Source organism: Rhinatrema bivittatum, chromosome 3 (genome assembly GCF_901001135.1).
Source record: "Rhinatrema bivittatum chromosome 3, aRhiBiv1.1, whole genome shotgun sequence".
Classification (NCBI taxonomy): Eukaryota; Metazoa; Chordata; class Amphibia; order Gymnophiona; family Rhinatrematidae; genus Rhinatrema; species Rhinatrema bivittatum.
In genome coordinates this window covers 346756666-346777701 of record NC_042617.1, presented here as the reverse complement: position 1 = coordinate 346777701, position 21036 = coordinate 346756666, and the positions used below count along the sequence as shown (strand labels likewise).

The 21036-nt window shown below is 45.4% G+C and overlaps 1 protein-coding gene across 2 annotated transcripts in view; it reads left to right on the top strand.

The window, feature by feature from the left end:
• The window catches only part of UFL1 (UFM1 specific ligase 1), a 195768-nt gene that overhangs the window by 1938 nt on the left and 172794 nt on the right, over positions 1–21036 (top strand). The window contains exons 1-2 of one of the 2 annotated variants that reach the window (XM_029595398.1): positions 2642–2766; positions 3444–3589. Coding sequence is in view for 1 of the 2 variants with exons in the window: in XM_029595397.1 (XP_029451257.1) it covers positions 3444–3589 (146 nt within the window). In the remaining variant the exon portion in view is untranslated. Of the gene's footprint in view, positions 1–2641; positions 2767–3443; positions 3590–21036 lie in introns of those variants that run through there. The other variant, XM_029595397.1, reaches the window with a different exon arrangement.

Genomic DNA, 21036 nt, shown 5'->3' with positions numbered 1-21036 from the left:
TTATTTTATTTTAATTGAAGAAGTACTGAAAAGCAGTTTTTTTTCTGCTTTTCTGTACTACTTCTACATGTGCTCAGCTATTAATGCCTGCTCCAGGCAGGCGTTAATATCTGAGCGATAAATGTGTGTCTGAGATGCACATTTATTTTTTAAATGTGGAGTGAATGAGTAATAGCCTCATTCACATGCATTTGCGCGTGATGAGCGCTAACTCATTCACTCCGCGTCGGCCACTTGTTAAATAGGCGCTAACCCCCCTATTGCATTAGTGGGTGGATTATCGCCTATTTAACCCGCGTCCGACAGCAGGTTAAACAGTGCACTCATGTGAGCGCACTGTATTGCATTGGCCCCAATAGATCTCTGCCTGCTTAACCTGTCTAGGCCCTGAATTCTTATACTTGGATGAAGGGCTCCTCCCTTCACCCAGGATTCCCTGTGAGTCTCGATCTTAAGGAGGATTGGGCGAGACAGCTGTGCCCAGTCCCTTAAGGTAGTCTGAAGAAGTTTCCGATAGACTCCCTCATATATATATTAAATTATATGTGGTACTTTGCAGCTCCATTGAGGCAGGCATAAAAGTCTTACTGGAAATTGAATTCAGAGATTTGATTATGCCATCTCTGTATGTAACTTATCTCCCCTGATCTTTCTCTGCCCCTTTTCATCGACAGGTAAAATACTTTCACCAAAAAGGATGAAACACAGGTTTACCCTCATAAAAACATCTTAATATCCTTTAATATGGAAAGCTATTTAACATGCAAATAAAGTAGCTTTCCAATATTTTTGAATATTTTATTCTTTCTTGATTTTCTTTCATTCCTTTCATCTTCAGTTTTTACCTCTTTATTTCACTTTTTATTGTCTCTTCTGTTACTACAGTCTGTCTTTTTCCCTCCTAAAGGTACCTCTTTTCTTGCTTGCTTCCTCCTCTCTGCTGTTCTTTTCTCTCTTCTTCCCAGACTCATCTTTGTCTGTCCTTCATTTTTTTCCTTCCTCTAGCTTCCAATCTCTCATTCCTTTGTTTCACAATTCCACTTCCTGCTTTTCTTCTCATCAGCATCACCATCCAATCATTTGAATTTCCTTCCATCTTCTTGCCTGTTAAGCCCATCCTCACATCACCAGTCTCTCATCCCACCCACCCTCTCCCCTGCTTCTCCCAGCCTTGCCCTGCTAACTTCTCATCCTTCCCCTTTCCCTAGCTATTCTCTCCTCATTTTCTTCATCCTTGGTCTTCTCTCCCTTTTCTCTGCCACTCTACTCTGATTCTCTCCCATACTTTCTCTCATCCTTTCCTCCCCCATGCTGATCCTGTACCCTGACTGGCAGAAGGAGGAGATTGGTCCTTTATGTTGTGGTTGTCTCTTATTACTACTCGGACGAGACTCAGTTTGAACCACATAGTGCCCTGTATATATGTGTATGGTGTACCATATTTCAAACTGCAAATCAAGGCCAGGTGGCATGAACTGCTCTACTCTGCATGCCAGGGAAGGTGATGATCTGCCTCCTGACTGCCAGAGGATCAATGGGTGGGGAGGGGGAAAAAAGGGAGACTTTATGCACATTCTTACCAACTCCCAGGTCCTGCAACCTGGCTGTTTCCTTTGCAGCCAGCAGGTTTCCCACATTTTTGCATGGGTTGCACAATCTCATGTCAAGAGTCAAATTATGTGGCTCTCGCTGTGGAATCATGGGAAACCAGTAATTGTGAGCATATTCACATTCTTTAAGGAATTCCTTTTAAGAAATACTTGAAGCACAAATGATCTTGATTGCAGTTGTGTGCTGGGGCCAGCCTTGTGAGAATACATTTATTTATTTATTTATTTATTTATTTATTTATTTATTTATTTATTTATTTATGTCTGTCTGTCTATCTTAAAATATTTCTGTCCCTCACTAGACAAGATTTAAGGTGGGTCATAATAAAAACAATCATAAATCAGGGCAAATTACAACAAACAAGAAAGAAAAGCATCATCAAAGGCTTGTTTTGCGGCTTTCTGAAGAAGCCAATAAGATGTTAAATTCTCCTTTTGTGAGTGACTAGGTGTGTGCAAATGGTTTTTGAGTGTGGTTAACAATTTTTTTAAACCAACCATTTTTGAACGCCGGCATTAGCGTTGCATTTCTGTATATAGCACAAAGAAAAATGTATGTGAGCGACCATGTGTAATCTGTGAGCGATGCTCTGAAATGTATGAGCAATTGCTTACATGCTCAGTTTAGAGGGAGCTATGTGCTTTTGGCTCCAGTAAAGATTTTAAATGATGCAAAATGGCTGTTACACAACAAATTAACTTTAAATATCAGTAATACTGAGCTCTTAATTTTAGAGAGGTTCCAGCAGCTGATAAACCCAAGCATTTTAATTTCAAGGGGCATGAGAGCTCCATCAAATCTCAAGTAAAAAGCCTAAGAATAATTTTGCACTCAAGTTGTTAATGTAACCACAGATAACGGCTGTCATGAAAACTACTCTCTTTAAATTCCACATTAGAGTGCTGAGAGGCATGTTGAAACTAGTTGAATTGTGGTTGTGCCATGAGTCATCATAAGTACAAACAATTGGACATCATCCACATATATTCTGTAGTTCATGCCCAAATCCACCAACAATTTACAGATTGGAGTCACATAGATGTTAGCAGCTGAAAGAGCCGATCCCTGGGAATCTCTGTTGTTGATGGTACACCAAGATGAAATTGAAGATGCAGTGTGGATCTAGTGAAAGCGACCTGAGAGATATGACAAAAGGTGAAATGCAGTGGCTTAACTGGTTAATTTTGTGAACTCTCGGTCCTCGTTGTGACTCATGTAGATTTTGATGTGTTTTGCATCTATTAAGACTTCAAGAGTCTCTCATGACATTTCAGTTGCATAGAAAACTATTTTCTTTTGGAAACAAAAGAAAAAAGCCATAAAACCTTGGCAATACAGAACACAGACTAAGAATCATCCCAGAAACAGGCGAAAACAATGAACTTGAAATATTGAGTTAGATTCTGAGTAGTTCTTATTGACTGGAACAGAACTGTAACCAATTGTAAAAACATGCTCTGTTGTGCTATAGGTAATGTTTGTTTTCTTTTGTAACAAATTTTAGTTCTTAATAGCAGTAATTCCTTTTGGTCAGTGCACCTACTGTCAGTTAATGCCCTGTTTGGGCTAAAAGGCAATGAGTTTTCAGCTTCTCCAGACAGGACAATAGTTGCCAGCAAGTGCTTTGTCCATTGTAAATTATTGCATGAATAATATTACTTGTAACTTTTTATGGTATAGATAACGGCACACAAAGAATATATTGTTGGACCCAGCACTTATATTCTGAACCAGAGGTATATGACTGTAAGCAAGTTTCAGGGTATTTGTAAGCATGAGTTGCAGTGAAGTAGCTAAGTCAGGTTTTAACTGTGAACTTTCCATTTGTGCAGGTTGTCAGAACGCAACTGCATAGAGATTGTTTCCAAGCTGATTGCTGAGAAGCAGCTGGATGTGGTGTACACACTTGATGGAAAGGAGTACATTACTCCAAGTCAGATCACCAGGGAGATTCGGGATGAACTTTATGTTCGTGGAGGCAAGTTAACTCTCTCTTTTTTTTTTTTCCTTTAGTGTTTGGGAAGAGAGGTGCTGGGTGTTGATTTAAGTATGGGAATTTATATGGTCATTTATGTTGCATAGAAGAGACCCAAAGAGGAAGACGACACAACCTGACTTGCAGAAAGAAAAAAAAAAACAGTTTCCCTGTACGTACCCGGATCAGTCCAGACCATGGGTTGAGCCTCCTGACCAGCAGATGGAGACAGACCAAAACTGAAAGGGTATCCTATATCAGGACAGAACCTACCCTGCAGCCCTTTAGTATTTGTCTGTCTCCAGCAGATGCCAGACCGCTCACCCTGCAGTTCCCTGTTAGCTTGCCCTTCCCCTTCGGGATTTCTTCTTTGCTTCTTTTCTCTGGGGGCAAGCTCAAGCAAGTATTGTTTGAAGTTATTTCTCTGTAAAAAAATAAATAAATAAATAAATAAAAAAAATATATATATAAGTTTTGATTTCTGTCATTTTGGTGACTGTGTTAGGGAAACAGTCCTGTCTCCCTTGCTGTTGGGGTTCCTAGGGGGGCTTTGCCCCTTGATTCGCTCAGCCTTCTGCCTTGCCCCGGGACGTCCATTCCTCGGGTGCCTTTTCAGGGAAGCGCATTCCCCTGTACTCTCTGCTGTAAAAAAAAAAAAAGAAACAGTAAGAGAAGACAAAATTTTTCTATAAAAGTTCAGTGGCAGTAAGGTTTTGGCTTTAGGAGGGAGCGGGGTTCAATCTCCTGCTCCTCTCCTCTGGGACTCCCCTATCAACTGTTTTTTTGTTTCCCTCTTGGCTGTGCTGATTTTCTCATGCCACGTTCAAATCTGTGCTTAGACTGTGGAGAGCCGGCTGCCCGGCTCTCCAGAGATGGGGTGTGCTCCCAATGCCTCCCGGGTGGGGAGGGCTCCTCCGCAGTGGCACAGAAAACTCAAGCCCGGGAACGGGCTCCACGTCGCATGGCCAGGCCATTCCCGACCCGGCAAACCGCGGGAACGGTGGACATTTTGGGTTTTTCTCCTGATGCAAATTCTGCCTCTCGGGGCAGAGGAGCTGGATTTGCCGGTTTTGCCCCCTGATTTGAGCCCGGTGCGCTCTCAGAGGGATGCCCCGGATCCCTCCTTGCCTCCCTCACCCCCTCCCCCGGCGGGAAAATCGTCTCGAGCCCGATTTACTTCAGATTTTGTGCTCCTTTTGCACAAATCATATCTTGCTAGCCTGCAGGAGGAGGAGGATCCTCCACTGCTCCCTCCCCCCCCCCCCCCCCCGGTTACGGATCTGCAAGGCCCTGTTCGGGTGCGGGTGGTCCCGGGAGCCCCCCTTCCTGTGCATCCTCCACTGCCCCCGTGGACCTTCTTGATACATTTGATGAGGAGGCTTCGACTCAGGCCCCCCGCTCGAGGGTGACGATCCCCGTGTCCTCTGCTTATTTCAGCGGGAGGAGCTGGAACCTCTCATACCTTTTGTCCTCCAGGAATTGGGGATTGATGCTCCGCCAGATGATTCTGTGACGGTGGCGATGCTACCTAACGCGGACCCGGTCCTGGCGGGACTTAGGACGCTCTCGCGTACATTCCTATTCCATCCTATGCATAAACTGCTTCTCCTATGGGAATGGGAAGCCCCTGAGACGGGCCTCCGGGTCGGGAGGGCTATGGATAAGCTCTACCCGCTCCCCGAGGATTGCCTGGACATGCTGAAGATTCCAAAAGTTGACTCTTCTGTTACTGCGGTCACTAAGCATACCACTATCCCAGTGGTGGGCGCCACAGCGTTACGGGATGTTCAAGACCGCAAACTCGAGTTTTATTTGAAGCGGATCTTTGAGGACTTAGCTCTAGGGGTCCAGGCGACAATCTGCAGCAGTCTCATGCAGCGGGCAAGTCTTAGGTGGATGCAACAATTACTCAGCACCCAGGACCTCCTGTCTGCAGAGACCGAGCAGATGGAACGCTTGGAGGGCGCCATTGCATATGGCGCAGATGCCCTCTATGACTTGCTTCGCGTCCAGGCCAAGGCAATGGTTTCCGCAATTTCGGCCAGACACCTACTCTGGCTGCGTAACTGGTCCACGGACTCTTCGTCGAAGGCTCAGCTGGGCACCCTTCCTTTTAAGGGCAAGTTGCTATTTGGTGAGGACCTGGAACAGCTTATTAACTCCTTGGGCGAGAACAAGGTCCATAAGCTGCCGGAGGACCGCCCTAAACAGTCTAAGTCTTTCTTTCCGACTTGTACCCACTTCTGGGGGCAACACCGGTATGGCAACAGGGCGTGATGTTCCTATCCCAGAGGAGGCAATTCCAGGTCCCAGTCATGGTCTCATTCCTTTCGGGGCTGTTGTGGCTTCGGAGATGGCAGTCAGCAACACCCGGCCACCAAGTCCGCTCCCCAATGAGATCCGGCCGGTTCATTCCTCCACACGAAACTTAGGTGGGCGTCTTTCTCTGTTTCGAGAGGAATGGGCCAAAATCACGTCCGATCGATGGGTTCTCGAGGTGATAGAACACTGTTACGTGTTAGAGTTTGCCCGGGATCTCCCGGTTCTTTATCTCGTTTCTCCTTGCGGTCCATTAAAGAGGCCTGAGGTCTGTCAAACCCTAGCCAGGCTCCAGGAGCTGGAGGCGATTATCCCAGTGCCATTGCAGGAACAAGGTGCCGGCCAGTATTCTATTTACTTCGTTGTGCCCAAGAAGGCAATGCCTTCCGTCCAATCCTGGATCTCAAGCGAGTCAACCGAGCTCTCAAGGTTCCTCATTTCCGAATGGAGACCCTGAGGGTGGTGATAGAGGCGGTCCGCCCCGGCGAGTTTCTAGCCTCCCTCGACTTAACGGAGGCTTACCTTCACATTCCAATTCGACGAGAGCATCAGAAATTTCTCTGATTCCACATCCTGGACCAGCACTTCCAGTTCCGGGCTCTCCCCTTTGGCCTCGTCACTGCTCCCCGCACTTTTACCAAGATCATGGTAGTCATGGCGGCTGTGCTCTGCTGAGAAGGAATCCTAGTCCACCCTTATCTGGATGACTGGCTCATGCGGGCCAAGTCCTCCGCTCTGTGCAGTCGACAGGGTCCTGGCTCTTCTAACTTCGCTCGGCTGGATAATCAACTTCTCCAAAAGCAATCTCCAGCCCTCCTAGATCCTGGAATTCCTGGGAGCTCGCTTCGACACTCGGGTCGGGAAAGTTTTTCTCCCAGACGCTCAGGTACTCAAGCTCATCGATCAAGTTTGCAGCTTTATTTACCTGCCGCTTCCCACGGCGTGGGATTATCTGCAGGTTCTAGGGACCATGGCTTCCATTATCGACCTGGTCCCCTGGGCATTTGCACATATGCGTCCATTACAGAAAGCGTTGTTATCCCGCTGGCAGCCGGTGTCCGAGCAGTTCCAGGAGACCCTACCTCTCTCTGACTCTACCATTGCAGACATACAGTGGTGGCTGTCACTGGCGCATCTCCTGAAGGGGATGCCCCTGCTGACCCCTTCGTGGGTCATAGTCATGACAGACGCCAGTCTCTCCGGGTGGGGGGCGGTTTGTCAATCTCAAGCAACTCAGGGGTACTGGTCCCCGCTCCAATCTCGTTGGCACATCAATCGCCTGGAAGCCTGTACGGTATGCTTGGCGCTCAAGTTTTTTCTCCCCCTGAGCCGCCGCAAAGCGGTTCGAGTGCTGTTGGACAATTCCACCATGGTGGCCTACATCATTCGCCAGGGGGGTACTCGCAGTCATCTGGTGCTGGAAGTCAGCAAGCTCTTCTACTGGGCGGAGAGGCACTTGGATCATCTGGCTGCCTCCCACATAGCGGGCAAGGAGAATGTTCAAGCCGACTTCCTCAGCCGTCAATGTCTCGATCCTGGCGAGTGGGATTGGCAGACGAGGCAATGGAGCTCATTGTTCGCAGGTGGGGTCCCCCTCACCTGGATCTGATGGCGACTTTGGGCAACGCCAAGGCCCCCCGATTCTTCAGCCATTGGAGGGAGCATTGCTCGAAGGGAGTAGATGCATTGGCCCTCCCTTGGCCCCCCGACATTCTCCTCTGCGTGTTTCCGCCCTGGCCATTAGTGGGAAAGATTCTCAGGAGAATAGAGCTGCTCCGGGGTCCTGTCATTCTCATGGCCTCGCAGGCCGTGGTTCACGGATCTGATAAATCTAGCAACGGACGGTCCTCTGCATCTCTGCCATCTCCCCCGTCTTCTTCGGCAGGGTCCCGTATATTTTCATCAGGCGGATCGCTTCTGTCTAGCGGCATGGCGTTTGAATGGCGACGGTTGAGGAGAAAAGGTTATAAATAAGTGGTTATCTCCACCCTGCTTAGGGCTCGTAAGCCGTCTACGTCGCTGGCCTATGTCCGTGTCTGGAAGGTCTTTGAGAACACCTGCGCGGAATGGGGCATTTTGGCGCATTCGCCTTCGGTTTCTATGGTTCTCACTTTCCTTCAACAGGGTTTATCCAAGGATCTTTCCAGCAGCTCGTTGCGCGTACAGGTTTCTGCCCTCTGTTCCCTTCTGGGTACCATCGAGGGTTGGGGGGTGGCCTGTCATCCAGATGTTGTCAGTTTCCTCCGGGGTGCCAAGCTTCTGAAACCGCCTGTCCGGCCCACTTGTCCTTCGTGGAGTCTAAATTTGGTTCTTCGGGCTCTTTGTTCGGCCCCCTTTGAACCTCTCCATCGGGCTACTCTCAAGGACTTGACGCTCAAGACTGTCTTCCTGGTTGCCATTTGCTCCGCCAGGAGGGTGTTGGAGCTTCAAGCTCTGTCTTGCAGAGAACCTTTTCTCGGATTCGGGTGTCTCTCTCAAAAGCGTACCTTCTTTCTTGCCGAAGGTTGTTTCCTCCTTTCATGTTAATCAGTCGGTGGAGCTCCCCATGTTTTCTTCGGAGGAGATCGCGGGATCCGGGGGCAGTGACCTTCGCCACCTGGATATCAAACTCGTTTTGCTGCATTACCTTAAGGTTACCAATGATTTCCGGGTTTCGGATCATCTTTTTGTTCTGTGGAATGGTCCAAATAAGGGCAAACCGGCTTCTAAGACTACAATCGCTCGGTGGTTGAAGGAGGCGATTTCTTCGGCCTACATCTGCAAGGGCCGGGCGGTTCCTGAAGGCTTGAAAGCTCATTCCTTGCGTTCTCAGGCTACTTCTTGGGCGGAGAGTCAGTCAGTCTCTCCACAGGAAATATGCAGGGCAGCTACGTGGAAATCACTGCATACCTTTTCTCGGCATTACTGCCTTGATGTTCAGGCGCCAGTCTTTGGTTCCTTTGGTCGGCAGGTGCTTCGAGCGGGACTGTCTCGGTCCCACCCTGTTTAGGGAAGCTTTGGGACATCCCATGGTCTGGACTGATCCGGGTACATACAAGGTAAGGAAAATTAGTTCTTACTTGTTAATTTTCATTCCTGTAGTACCACGAATCAGTCCAGACGTTTTAGATACATGACCTCTGGATCTGCCAGCCTCTGTCTGTAAGAGCAGCTGGGAATTGCATTCCTGCTCAGGGACTGGTTCCTGCACAATCTTGGTCACCATTGTCAGCTGAGTTTTTGAAATGCCTGCATCAGGCATGACGTATGGGACAGGCCTTGGCTTCTGGGGGGTTTTCTCTCTGTTTACTGCTCAGGAAGGTGTATGCTCCGGTACTGGTCATAAGTTGGCTAGAAAGGAGGAAGCAAAAGATTTGAAGGATGATGGGTTCTCCAGATCAGATGCTTCTTTCCTGGATGTGAAGGCTCCAAAAGGCAGTGATGAGAGGAGCTGGAGGAAGGGGTATTTTCTCTCATGGAAGAAGGGGAGTCCTCCATTGTTTGGCTCTTTCATAAAGAAAGAGCTTCTTTCCTTGATTACTCATTGAAGATTTTGAATATTGTGATGGAGCAGGGTGAAAAATATGTGAATTTGATAGAGGAGCCCATCATGGTGGATTTAAGGAAACTGTTGAAGACTTTTTTTAATGCATAGGTGAATCAAGAAACTGATATCTGTGGAATGGGACTCCCCGGAGGCCACTTTTAAGGACATAAACCTTTGGCTAAGCTTTATCCTCTGAACGCTCAAGAGAAAGAGGAGCTGAGAACTCCTAAGGTGAATGAGCTCATTTGTGCAGTTATGAACATTGTTGGTCCCAGTTGAGGGTGGAGCCTCCCTCAAGAATGCACAGGACAGGAAAATTGAATCGGTACTGAAGCAGAGTTTGAGGCGGCCAGCTTGGATCTCTAGGTGGCTGTGTTCAGTAGAATCGGGATAAGAGCAGATCTGTGTGTTTCGCAGCATATCCAGGAACATTCCTGGGAAGTTATTGGATTGGTCTTGAAAGAGGTAGCCCAGATGGAACCAGCATCAGCATTTTTCACAGATACTTCCTATTATTTGTTTTAGATTATGGCCAGAACTATGGCTTTTATTGTTGCAGCTCAGCATTTGTTGTGGCTGTACAATTGGTCAATGGATTTAGTTTCAAAGATTCAGCTGGTCAAATTTCCCTTTTAAAGGCAGACTCTTGTTTGGAGAGGATTTGGGAAAAGTTCGTGAAGGCCTTGGGGAAGCCTAAGGCACCCAGATCATAAGCCCAAGAGATTGCGAGGTCTATACTAGCTAGAAGTCGTTTTCAAGATACAATTTCTAGATCTTCAGGTGGCCAGCATACTAGACCTTATAGTAGGTTTCAGTCCTTTTGGAGTAACAAGAGAGGTGGAAGTAAGGACAGAGGTTTTACCAGTGCTGCCAGATCCTGGAATTCCTATTGAAGGTTTACAGGCCTAGTTTTTGGATCTCATAGGCAGGCAACTAATGGCCTGTTTCTTAGCATCCAGTCAGATGAATTCAGAACAAGTGGGTTATGCACCTCTACCAGCAGATGGAGACAGAGCAAACTGATGTCACAGTACATATACACCTGCAGTGACATCAGTCTGCCAGTATTCTCCGTCTCCAGCAGATGGTGGACATGCATCTCCCTACTGGGGATTGCTTCGTTTGGAAAATGGAGAATTAAGGATATTACATTCGCCCTGCTCTCCTGCGGTGATACCAAAAGGTCCCTCCCGCAGTTGAGAATTCCTGAGGTGATTTCCCTGGTCCCTCAGATGAGTGCCTTGGTTTGATAGCTGGTTTGTCAGTCAGCGTGGATTCTCGGTGGCAGTGATTTCCACTTTGTTTAGGGCTAGAAAGTTCTCCACTTCCTTGGCCTATGTGTGAGTTTGGCGAGTGTTTGGCCCTTAATTCCTTAAAGATACATTAGTGGATCTCGCCTGTTTCAGGGGCCAGATGAATGGTGGTTCCTTGTCGGCTCATCCTGATGTGGCCCTTTTCCTAAAAGGAGTGAAACATCTTCGTCCTCCCTTGCGGTTTCCAGTACCCTTATGGAATCTGAATTTGGTCTTGGATTTCTTAGCGGCTCTTAAGTTTTAGACTTGTCCTTGCGGTTACTGACCTTGAAAACTATGTTTCTTCTAGTAGTTTGTTCTGCGCGGCAAGTTTCCAAGCTGCAGGTCTTGTCTTGCTGGGAGCCCTTCCTCCGGGTGATTCCAGGAGTGATACAGCTGCATACTGTTCCTTCTTTTTTTACCGAAGATGGTTACTGAATTTCACTTGAATCAGTCTGTCTCTATCTTTCTGTCCAATTGTCTCTGGACAGAGCGAGAGAGACGTAGGGGAGTATCTTCTGTTGAAACCCTTGGATATCAAGGGGGCATATCATCCAGTATCTGGAGGTTACTGAGCCTTTCCTGAAAAAAGATTGCCTGTTTGTTCTTCACAGTGGTACTAAACAAGGAGAACTGGCATCACGGTCTACAATAGCCCGCTGGATTAAGGAGGTAGTCATGGTAACATACGTTGATGCTGGCAAGCCATTACCTAGTCAGGGCTCATTCCACTAGGGCTCAAGCAGTGTCGTGTGTGGAAGTAGGGTTGCTGTCTCCCGTTGGCATTTGCCGAGCAGTGACGTTCTCCTTACACACCTTTTTCCAGCTTTTATCATCTGGATGTGCAGGCCTGGGTGGATGCAGCCTTTGCACATGCAGTTTTGACAGAACCACGGGCAGCCTCCCACCCTATTCGGGAGTAGCTTGGGTACATCCCACTTGTTCTGGATTCATCTGACTGGATGCTAAGAAATGAGAAATTACTATTTACCTGATAATTTCCTTTTCTTTAGGACAGTCAGATGAATCCAGCTTCCCTCCCTTGGCTGCCAAATGATTGCAGAATGATGTTAAAGGGCTTACTGATAAATGTTACCCCAGTCCCTGGACTAGTGTTCTTACATTCTTGTCTGAGTTCAATGTTGGCTGTTGGCTGAGTATTGCAATGGTTATTTGTTTGTAATCAAGTTTTTTTATAGTCTGTCCACAGTTTGCTTTTGAAGAAAATACTGGCAGGTTGATGTCACTGCAGGGGTATATGTACTGTGACGTCAGTTTGTGCCGTCTCCATCTGCTGGTAGAGGTGCATAACTCACTTGTTCTAGATTCATCTGACTGTCCTAAAAAAAAAAGGAAATTATCAGGTAAATAGTAATTTCTCATTAACAAAGATGGGTCCAGATAACCTCAGATCAGAGGGTTCTGGAGGTGGTCAGAAGTGGCAATGCCCTGGAATTTTTCTTTTAGGTACTTTTATGGTATCCTCTTGTCATTCTGCTCAGAAGGGAGAGGCAATTCAGGAAAAGAAGTTGTCCTGGTTCCAACCCCTCAGAGAGGATGAGGAAGCTATTTAATTTATTTTATTGTTCCAAAAAAGGAGGGTGCCTTTCATCCTATTTTAAACCTAAAGCAGGTCAACAAAGCTCTAAAAGTGACTCATTTTAAAACGGAAACTTTGAAGATAGTTATGGTAGCGATATGATGTGGGGAATTCCTTACATCCTTGGTTCTGACGGAAGCACCTCCATATCACAATTACAAAGGAGGATTAGATGTATTTTTGCTTTGCCAGGTTACTTTCGGTTTTGAGCCCTCTCTTTCAACCTGGCTACGTCCCTGAGAACCTTTTCCAAGGTAATGGTGGTGGCAGCAGCAGCTCTCCATCAAGAAGGAATTTTGGAACATCCATATGTGGATGACTGGTTGATCAGAGTGAAGTCTGATCAGGAGTACAGGACAGCTAAGCCAGAGTTGTGTAGTTGTTACAGGATCTGGGCTGAGTTCTCAACTTCAGTAAGATTAAGATAGTTAGTTACTTCTTAGACCATAGAATTCTTATTCAGCACACAGGTAGGTCGAGAGAGGATTTGGATGCTGCAGGATCATATGAGATCCTTGTTAAGTTTTCAAAGTCCCACAGCCTGGAGCTATTTTCAGATGATAGGGTCCATGGCAACAACGTTGGACTTGGATCCTTGAGCAAGGGTTCATATAAAACCTTTGCAGAATGCATTACTGTCCAGGTGGTCTCCTCAGTCTCATGCTTATTCCAGGAGACTCCTGTCTGAAGACCAAACGAGGAAGAGTTTGGAGTGGTGGCTGTGGGTGTACTCAACTCTCTGTCATGGATTACAGTGATGACCAATGCCAATCTCTTCGGTTGGTGAGCACACTGTCAATGTTGGGTCACTTAGGGGACTTGGACCTGGGAGGAGTCCGTGTGGTCCATCAGCTGCTTAGAGATGAGGGCTGTAAAGAAAGCTCTTTTGCAGTTCAGTCCTTTACTTTGCGGCAGGTGGTTAGGATTCTGTCCGTCAGTGCTACAGCAGTGGCATATGTGAATCATCAAGGGGGGAACCAAAAATCCATAGGTAGCAGATGAAACAGGTCAGTTGATGGTCTGGGCAAAAGTCACTTACAAGTGCTCTCTGTGGAGCACACAAGAAGAGTAGAAAATGTGCAGGTGGATTTTCTCAGCCGGAACTCTCTAAATGCAAGAGAATGGGCCCTGTCAGACGAAGCGTTTTCCATGGTAGTAGACTGATGGGTAATGCAGTCAATCACCTTTCTGCTAGTGTAGCCAGTCTAGGTCTTACCTTTTTTACCTGTGTGGCGCTGGTTTACACCCTAGTGGTAGCATTCCCTCACTAATGGCAGCTATCAGATGCATGCCATCACCTGCTGGTGGTAACACCCCTGCAGACTGCTGGAAGAGTCTTCTCTCCTGCTTGCCAGTTCTTACTGAAGCTTTTCTTAACATAATAACCTAGTAGGTTATGACAGAAAAGGACCAGTTGGCTCATCCAGTCTGCCCAGTTGTCATCTTCTCTAGCTATCTTCATCTCTGGCAAGTTGAGTAAAAACCCTTAAAATTTTCTTGAGGATCACGTGATGCCATGGTAAGAGCAGGACATCCATTAGCTCTGCTCTCAGGGCCTACCCACCATCTTCCCTGAAAGAATACCCATCCGACTTCAGGTGCCACATTTTTTTTCGTTTTGCAGGATTGCCCAGAACCTTACTGGGCTGATTGGAGGCCGGAATGACTACGAAATCCACTCATAAAAATAAGGACAAGGTTAAACCCGCTGACCCCAAGATGGTGGATTTGGAAGAGAAGTGCTCAACATGTGATACTGTACATATCACTGACATAGCTGAAGCAGTAACCATGGAAGAGGGCAAACCTCTAGATGCAAAGTTTGAGCAAGCTTTTAAAAAGTTTGATGAGATAGCGGCTTCTGTGGATGCAGTTATGCAGGGGGTGAGCTCTGGGGAACAACGTGTATCGGATGCGGAGGACACTGCACGTGAGTGAGGTGGCTGTGACAGTTAAAGAACTGCAGTCCAAGGTAGTGCGGCTGGAAGACAAAGCTGAAGATCTTGAAAATAGATCCTGCAGGAACAATCTAAGGTTGGTGGGGGTCCCAGAGTCCATAACAGATGCAGAATTGTAGGATTTCCTGGAGACCTGGTTGGTGCAGGAACTTTCTCTTGATCTTCCCCTGAAGACGGTGCTGATTGAGACGGCTCATCGCCTGAGCCTGTGATCATACAATCATGGGTGGCCTCGAGTTGTTATCGCCCGACTTTTTAAATTTTGTTCACAAAATGGCGAGCCTGCAAGCAATACGACGGGGGTCTCAACCAAAAATAGGTGATCGTAAAATTTTAATTTTTCAGGATTATTCTGTGATGTTGATGGGCCTTCGTAGGGCATTTTCACCTGTATGCACCTTGCTGTACGAACGAAAGGTCTGTCTTGCTCTGCAATAGCTGGCCAAGCTGAAAGTGACCCATGAAGGGAAAACTATTTTTTACAGAACGCCGAGTGAGGCTCAACTCTTTGTGGACTCTCTGAATGGGGCTGACAAAAGCAGCCCTACTGACCCTGACCCTGATCGTGATTGTTGAGGCTGGATCAGATGAGGATAGCCTGTTTTAATTTTTTTTTTTTTTGTTTAGGACGATTTTTTTTCTATTCCTTGTATTGAGATGTATTAGCTCAATCACAGGGTACAACACTATGTTTTTGTAGTTGTTGGACAGTTTATCTTGATGTTGTAATATTGATAGACCTGGGGCGCAGTCCGTATTTCTGCTATTCTGCAGGCTCACATCCATGGATCTGAGAACACCCAGTATTCAAATATTTGACCACTGAAAATGTTGAAATGTGTCCTATTTGTCCTTAGAACCTTGTTCTGTGGTTTGAATTTAGATTCCTTCCTGGTATTTATGGAAGGGGAACCTGGGCATTTCTTGCATACAAACTGGAGAGACTGTGTAGTACACGGATGTTCCTGTTTTTTTTCTTAATAAATGTTTTTTAACATTTTTTTAATGCTTCGAATTCCATTTGTTACAGCAGTTTGCATCTGCAATGTGTGGCGGGTGGGTCCCATGGCACTTAAGGCGTTATTTCCTCTCTTTGGAGATGGAGGGGGTGGGGTAGGGATGGGGGGATGTGAAGTGGTGGAATAGTCTAGCACAGTAAAGAGAATTTCTGGGTCTTTGCTAAGAGATGCTTGATATCCCATAGCTTGGAGGCTTTTTCTAGTTGGCAAAATGGGGTTCATCCTAGGCTGGGGGAAGGACTCCTCTTACAGGTTATGTACCTTTTTCTTTTGTTTCATGAGTTAGCTGTTGAATGCCTAAGGAAGGTTTTCGAGTGACTTCTTCGAATGTAGCGGGTCTTGGTTCACCGATTAAATGTTCCAAGAATTTGAAAGCTTTGGCAAAACATAAGTCAGACATTGCTATGATACAAGCAAGACATTTGAATGATAAAGATCATATTCAATTGGTCAGATGGTTGGTGGGGCAAGCTCATAGGGCTTCATCTGGCTCCCATGAAGCTGGGGTGGTTATTTTGATCCATAAGGACATTTCAGGTCCGTGATCAAATGAAAGATCCTGGAGGCAGATTTCTGATCCTTAGGAGCAATTTAAATGGGGAATCTTTGATACTATGTAATATTTATGCTCCTGATGTATATGACCCTGGTTTTTTTCAAAGGTGTTCTTCAGAAGGTGCAGGCTTTGGGAGGAGGTATTGTTTTATTGGGGGAAGGTATGAATACTGTTTTTAATCCCAGTCTTGACGAGTCTCGTTGCCTCCCAGGGGAACGATTGGCGAAACATTAAGGGATTCCATGGTTATGTGACCGCCTCAAACCTTTGGATGCGTGGAGAGTTTTGTATTCCGTAGAACGAGATTTTATGCATGTTTCTAGGGCTCATGCCTCTCAAGCTAGGCTTGATTGTTTGTTGGCCTCATCATCCCCGTTTTCCCGGATTAATCAAGCAGCAATTGGCTCCCTTAAAATTTCTGATCATGCTATCATATGGGTCGATTTTCATTGGGGGTCCCAGAAGAAAAGGAGCAGGAAGTGGAGATTTCCTGCCCAGTTATATGGTGATGTGGGTTTTCAGACTTTTTTTGCAACGAAAGTGGAAAGAATTTTATGACCATAACCAAATTCATATGGATGAGCCTGCCCCTTTTTTGGGAGATGGCGAAAGCTGCCTTGTGAGGGGACATAATTGGCTGTGTGAGTTGATGATGGATAAGAGAATACCTTTGTTGGATTGGCAGGTGAGACGGGATAGGTTGTTACTTGCAATTTCTCCCACGCCTAGAACTAGAGCAGTTTGCTGGTCTTAAACTCTCTACTACACCAAAGGGCTCAGAAATCTATGTTCTATTACAAATATTAATTATTCAGGTTTGGGAACAAAGCTGGAAAGCTATTGGTGCCTTTGGTCAAGCACAGGGAGTGGGTTAGCCATATAGCAGCAGTTAAGGATAAGCAGGGCAGAGTAGTGAATTCCACCGGGGGGCTCAGTAAAGTATTCTGGGATTTTTTTTTTTTCAGTCTTTTGTATTAAGGATAAAACTGAGACTAGAGATGCTTTTTTTGAAAACATTTTCTTGCTTAAGTTAACGGTCCCTTGGTTGGAAGCTTTGAATGTGCCAATTTCCCTTATGGAAATACAGGTGCAGATAGAACAGGCTACGTTTTATAAAGCACCGGGACTGGACGGATTTGGGGGGTGGGGGGGAATTTTATAAGATATTGAAGGAACAAATTGTAAGACCCTTACAATCCCTATTTAATCAATTGATAAGAATGAAGCATTTCCCTTTTGATACTAATAGAGTTCTAATAACAATTATCCCAAAGCGGGGGAAAGATTTGATACTACCGGTGTCATATTGGCTGATATCACTGATTGATTAACTATGATCTTAAGCTATTGGTGAAAATTTTTGATGATCGTCTAGCCATTCAGCTTCCTACCTTAATCGCAGAGCATCAGGTGGGATTTATACGAGGAAGGCATTCAGCCTTTGTCCGCAAAGTGTTGGTCTCTATCTCACAGAGCGCGCAAGCGACTATTCCCTCTCTTCTAGTCAGTTTTGATGCAGAGAAAGCGTTCGACAGGGTGGGTTTGGAATTTCTGTTTTTTGAGTTGGAGAAGTTTGGAATATCAGGGATTTTCTGTGATGCAGTGAAGCTGTTATATTCTAATCCCAAAGCACAAATTTTAGTCAATGGACAGCTAATAGAGGAGCTGTTTATTCAAAGAGGGAAGTGTCAGGGCTGACCTCTTTCCCTGTTACTATGTCTTTTGGCTCTGGAACCTCTGTTGAGTTGGTACATGCCAATGTTATCAGGAATATCAAAGAACAGATGTTTAAAATTGTAACCTTTGCAGATGACCTTTCTCGGCCATTAGAATCTTTGACCTTGTTGCTTGAAGAAATCTCTCTATATGGGTCCTTTTCCGGCTTTAAGCTTAATATGGGAAAGTCGGAAGCTTTAGCATCCTCGCAGCATGTAAAATCCCTGTGGGGGGGAAGTTTTCCATTACGATGGGCAAATAGGTCTTTTCTATATTTGGATATTACTCTGATTAAACAGTTATCCCCTTACTGAAACATAAGAAGGACAAGCTTTTGTTGTGGAACTTTTCTGTTATTGTTGACGGGGTGCATTAATCTTTTTAAAATGATGCTTTGGCCACAGTGGCTTTATGTCTTACAGATGCTGCCAATTTACCTGCAAAAATGGGATATAAATTTTGGATATGCCATGCTCTCTCAATTTTTCTGGTGGGATAAGAGGGCCCAACTAGCTATTACTCGGCTATTGGGTGGATGGAAGGAGGGAGGTTTGGGGATACCTAATATCGAGAGGTACGATGTAGCTTGCATATTGCAGCACTTGAGAGACTGGCTTTATACTACATCATTTTACACTCCCAGAATTTGGGAGGTGGGCTGGGTGTTGCCATCAGCAGTCTGTTTTATCTTATACACAAATAACTCCACTTTACCAGCACATTTGAGAAAACCCTGGATTATAATATCTATCAGACGCGCATGGCAGTTTCTCTGTGGCAGACTTTCGGCATAGTCACCAGGAGTCAATTTTTTTATCCTTGCAAGGTAATGGGGATTTTTTTTTACCTTGTACACATTCCAATAGGCCAATGCAATACAGTGCACTTAGCCAAGCGCACTGTTTAACCCATGGTTGAACGCGCGTTTTGGATGCACAGTCCACAATCCCTTGTGCTATAAGGGGGATTAGCGCGTCCAAAACGCATGTCCAACCCCCCCCCCCCTGCGAAGCTAATAGTGCTCATCACATGCAAATGTATATTGATGAGACTATTAGCTATTCTCCCCGATTTAAAAAAAAAAAAAAAAAAAAAGTGCCCCTCCCAATGTGCGCATTTTTGCTCTCTGACATTAACTTCCTCCAATTTAATATTGTGGCATTATTAAGTCAGAGGAACAAAAAGGACAACATTTAAAAAAAAAAAAAGTAAAAAAAGGTCAGGTTAGGAAAAGAGACACACAATTTCCCCTAGCTCGTCCTTTTTACCGCACCAGCCGATTTAAATATTAAATTGGGAGCCCCGGAGAGGTTGATCGGCGTTGTTGGGAGACTGGGCCCTCAATCATGAGGGTCCGTTTTCCCCACACCGATACTGCATCGGCCTGCAAATCTTTTATTGATTGGGCACGTAAGGGGCTTTATGTGGCACAAATGGTGAATATAGAAGGGCAAATTATTACCCCACAAGAAATGGAAACTCAGTTTGGGATGACCATAGGACAACATTTTGCGTACACTTAAGACATTATTGGCGATCACTGTTAAGTGAAAATCTTACAGAAAATTTCAAGGTAAAACTTGAAGAATTTTTTCAGATTGGCATGTGGAGGAGAATGAACATTTCCCACCTGTATAAGGCATTATCGGGTCTCCAAGATGTATTCGTGAAAGATTCTCTACTGGACAAATGGAAGGCGGAGCTCCCACTTCAGTTGATGGGACAGCAGCTTCTTTCCTCCTTTGTGAGGATCCCAGGGTTGGTGGGAAATGCTGCTTTGAGAGAATCACAATATAAACTTCTGTTAAGAACATACCTGCCTCCAGCTAGACTGTTTAAAGCGGGAGTGTTACAGTCTGATTTGTGCCCTAAATGCTTATCTGCCAGGGGAACTCTGGGTCATTACTTCTGGTCTTGTCCTGTTGTTCAAGTTTTCTAAGGAAAAACGTAAAATGGAAGGAGTGCTGTATGACTGTAAGGAGGCGTTGGATACAGCCGATAAAGGTGACCGCCTTTTTCTTCGAAAGGCATGGTTGATGGGGGGGGGGGGGGGGGGGGGAAGTTGCACTTGCTGTATGGTGTGACAAAGAGGCTCCATCTTATTGGGCCTGGAAAAGTAGTTTACATACCTTAATGCAAATGGAAAATATGGAAACTGGTAAATCTTTTAAAAGTAAATTGAAATTCATATCTGTATGGGACAAATATATCCAATCACTTTCTCCCAAAGCCGGAAGTTTGGTGCTTATCCTTGATTTGTGTGCCTTAACCTTTTGTTTTGAGATTGTTTTGTTAATGTGAAAAGGGCTTAATTTTCACTGTATATTGATATGATTCCTTTCTCTTTGCTTTGCTGTTTGTTTTTCTGTTGGGTGGGGGGGATGTCTGAGTGAGGGGGTGAGGTGGAGGGGGAGAAAATGTGTAAGCGGATGTTATCTGTTGCTGTTGGTCTGGTGTGTATCAGCTTTGGTGTTTTATGTCCTTTTGCTTACAATAAAATAAAATGATTTCAAATGAAAACTTCTTTATGGGCTCTGCTGATTTGGCTCGAGGTCCAGCAGTTGGCTATTGCTAAATTAGGGCATGTTAGAGGAAATATTTTACAGGGTCAAGACTACAGAATGTAGACAGGAAACAGATTAGGTGTCTGAGTAGGGAGGTTCCAGATATATGTTCCTTTGGCAAAGACATCAAAATGTGTCTGTTTATAATATTGAACTGATGCTAAACTTCTTGTGAGAACATTAACAGGTGGAGACTGGCTACTGCAGAATAGGACAGATATGCTGCTCATGCTCCTCCAGAGCTGCAAACAGGTCTGGGTTTTCAGGGTTGTCAAAATGAGTATTAAAAATTGGTTGAAGACCCCAGTAAATTTTCATATTTTTGATTATCCTGAAAATCAGACCTGTGTATGCTTCTGGAGGATTGGATTTGGTTATTCCTGTGTCAGAGATAGGAATGGTACCCTATGTGGCAAGGTTTTGCTAGTACAGGTGAAAATAAGGTGATCCTGGAGATGCATGCTCTGCAGTTAGGGAAGTCATTCTGTCTGTGCACTTTTTTTACATGATGAGCAGTTAGTCTGCAGAGTGATCTTCACATGCATGTATGTGACTGCTAGTCATACTGTAGTAGGACATTATGTGCAAACTAGCTATGCCCGACCCCTCTGTGCACACAAAGTGGTCGATCACAGACTAACATGATCAGGTGGGGCTGCCAGAATGGCACAAGCACACGAGAGAACAGTGAAGCAGCTACTCATTTGCCGACTCCTTGACGAGATCTGTATGGTGGACCTGAGCAATGGAAAGAGCCATTGTTTATAAACAGTTCCAGAAAAAAGGTCTAGTTTATGACCAGGACCTTAGAAGAAGAGGGAAATCATAAGAGAGATTATACTGCCTATACTAAAGATTATATTGCCTATGACTGAGAGGTTTCAGCTGAGTGCTGGCTTC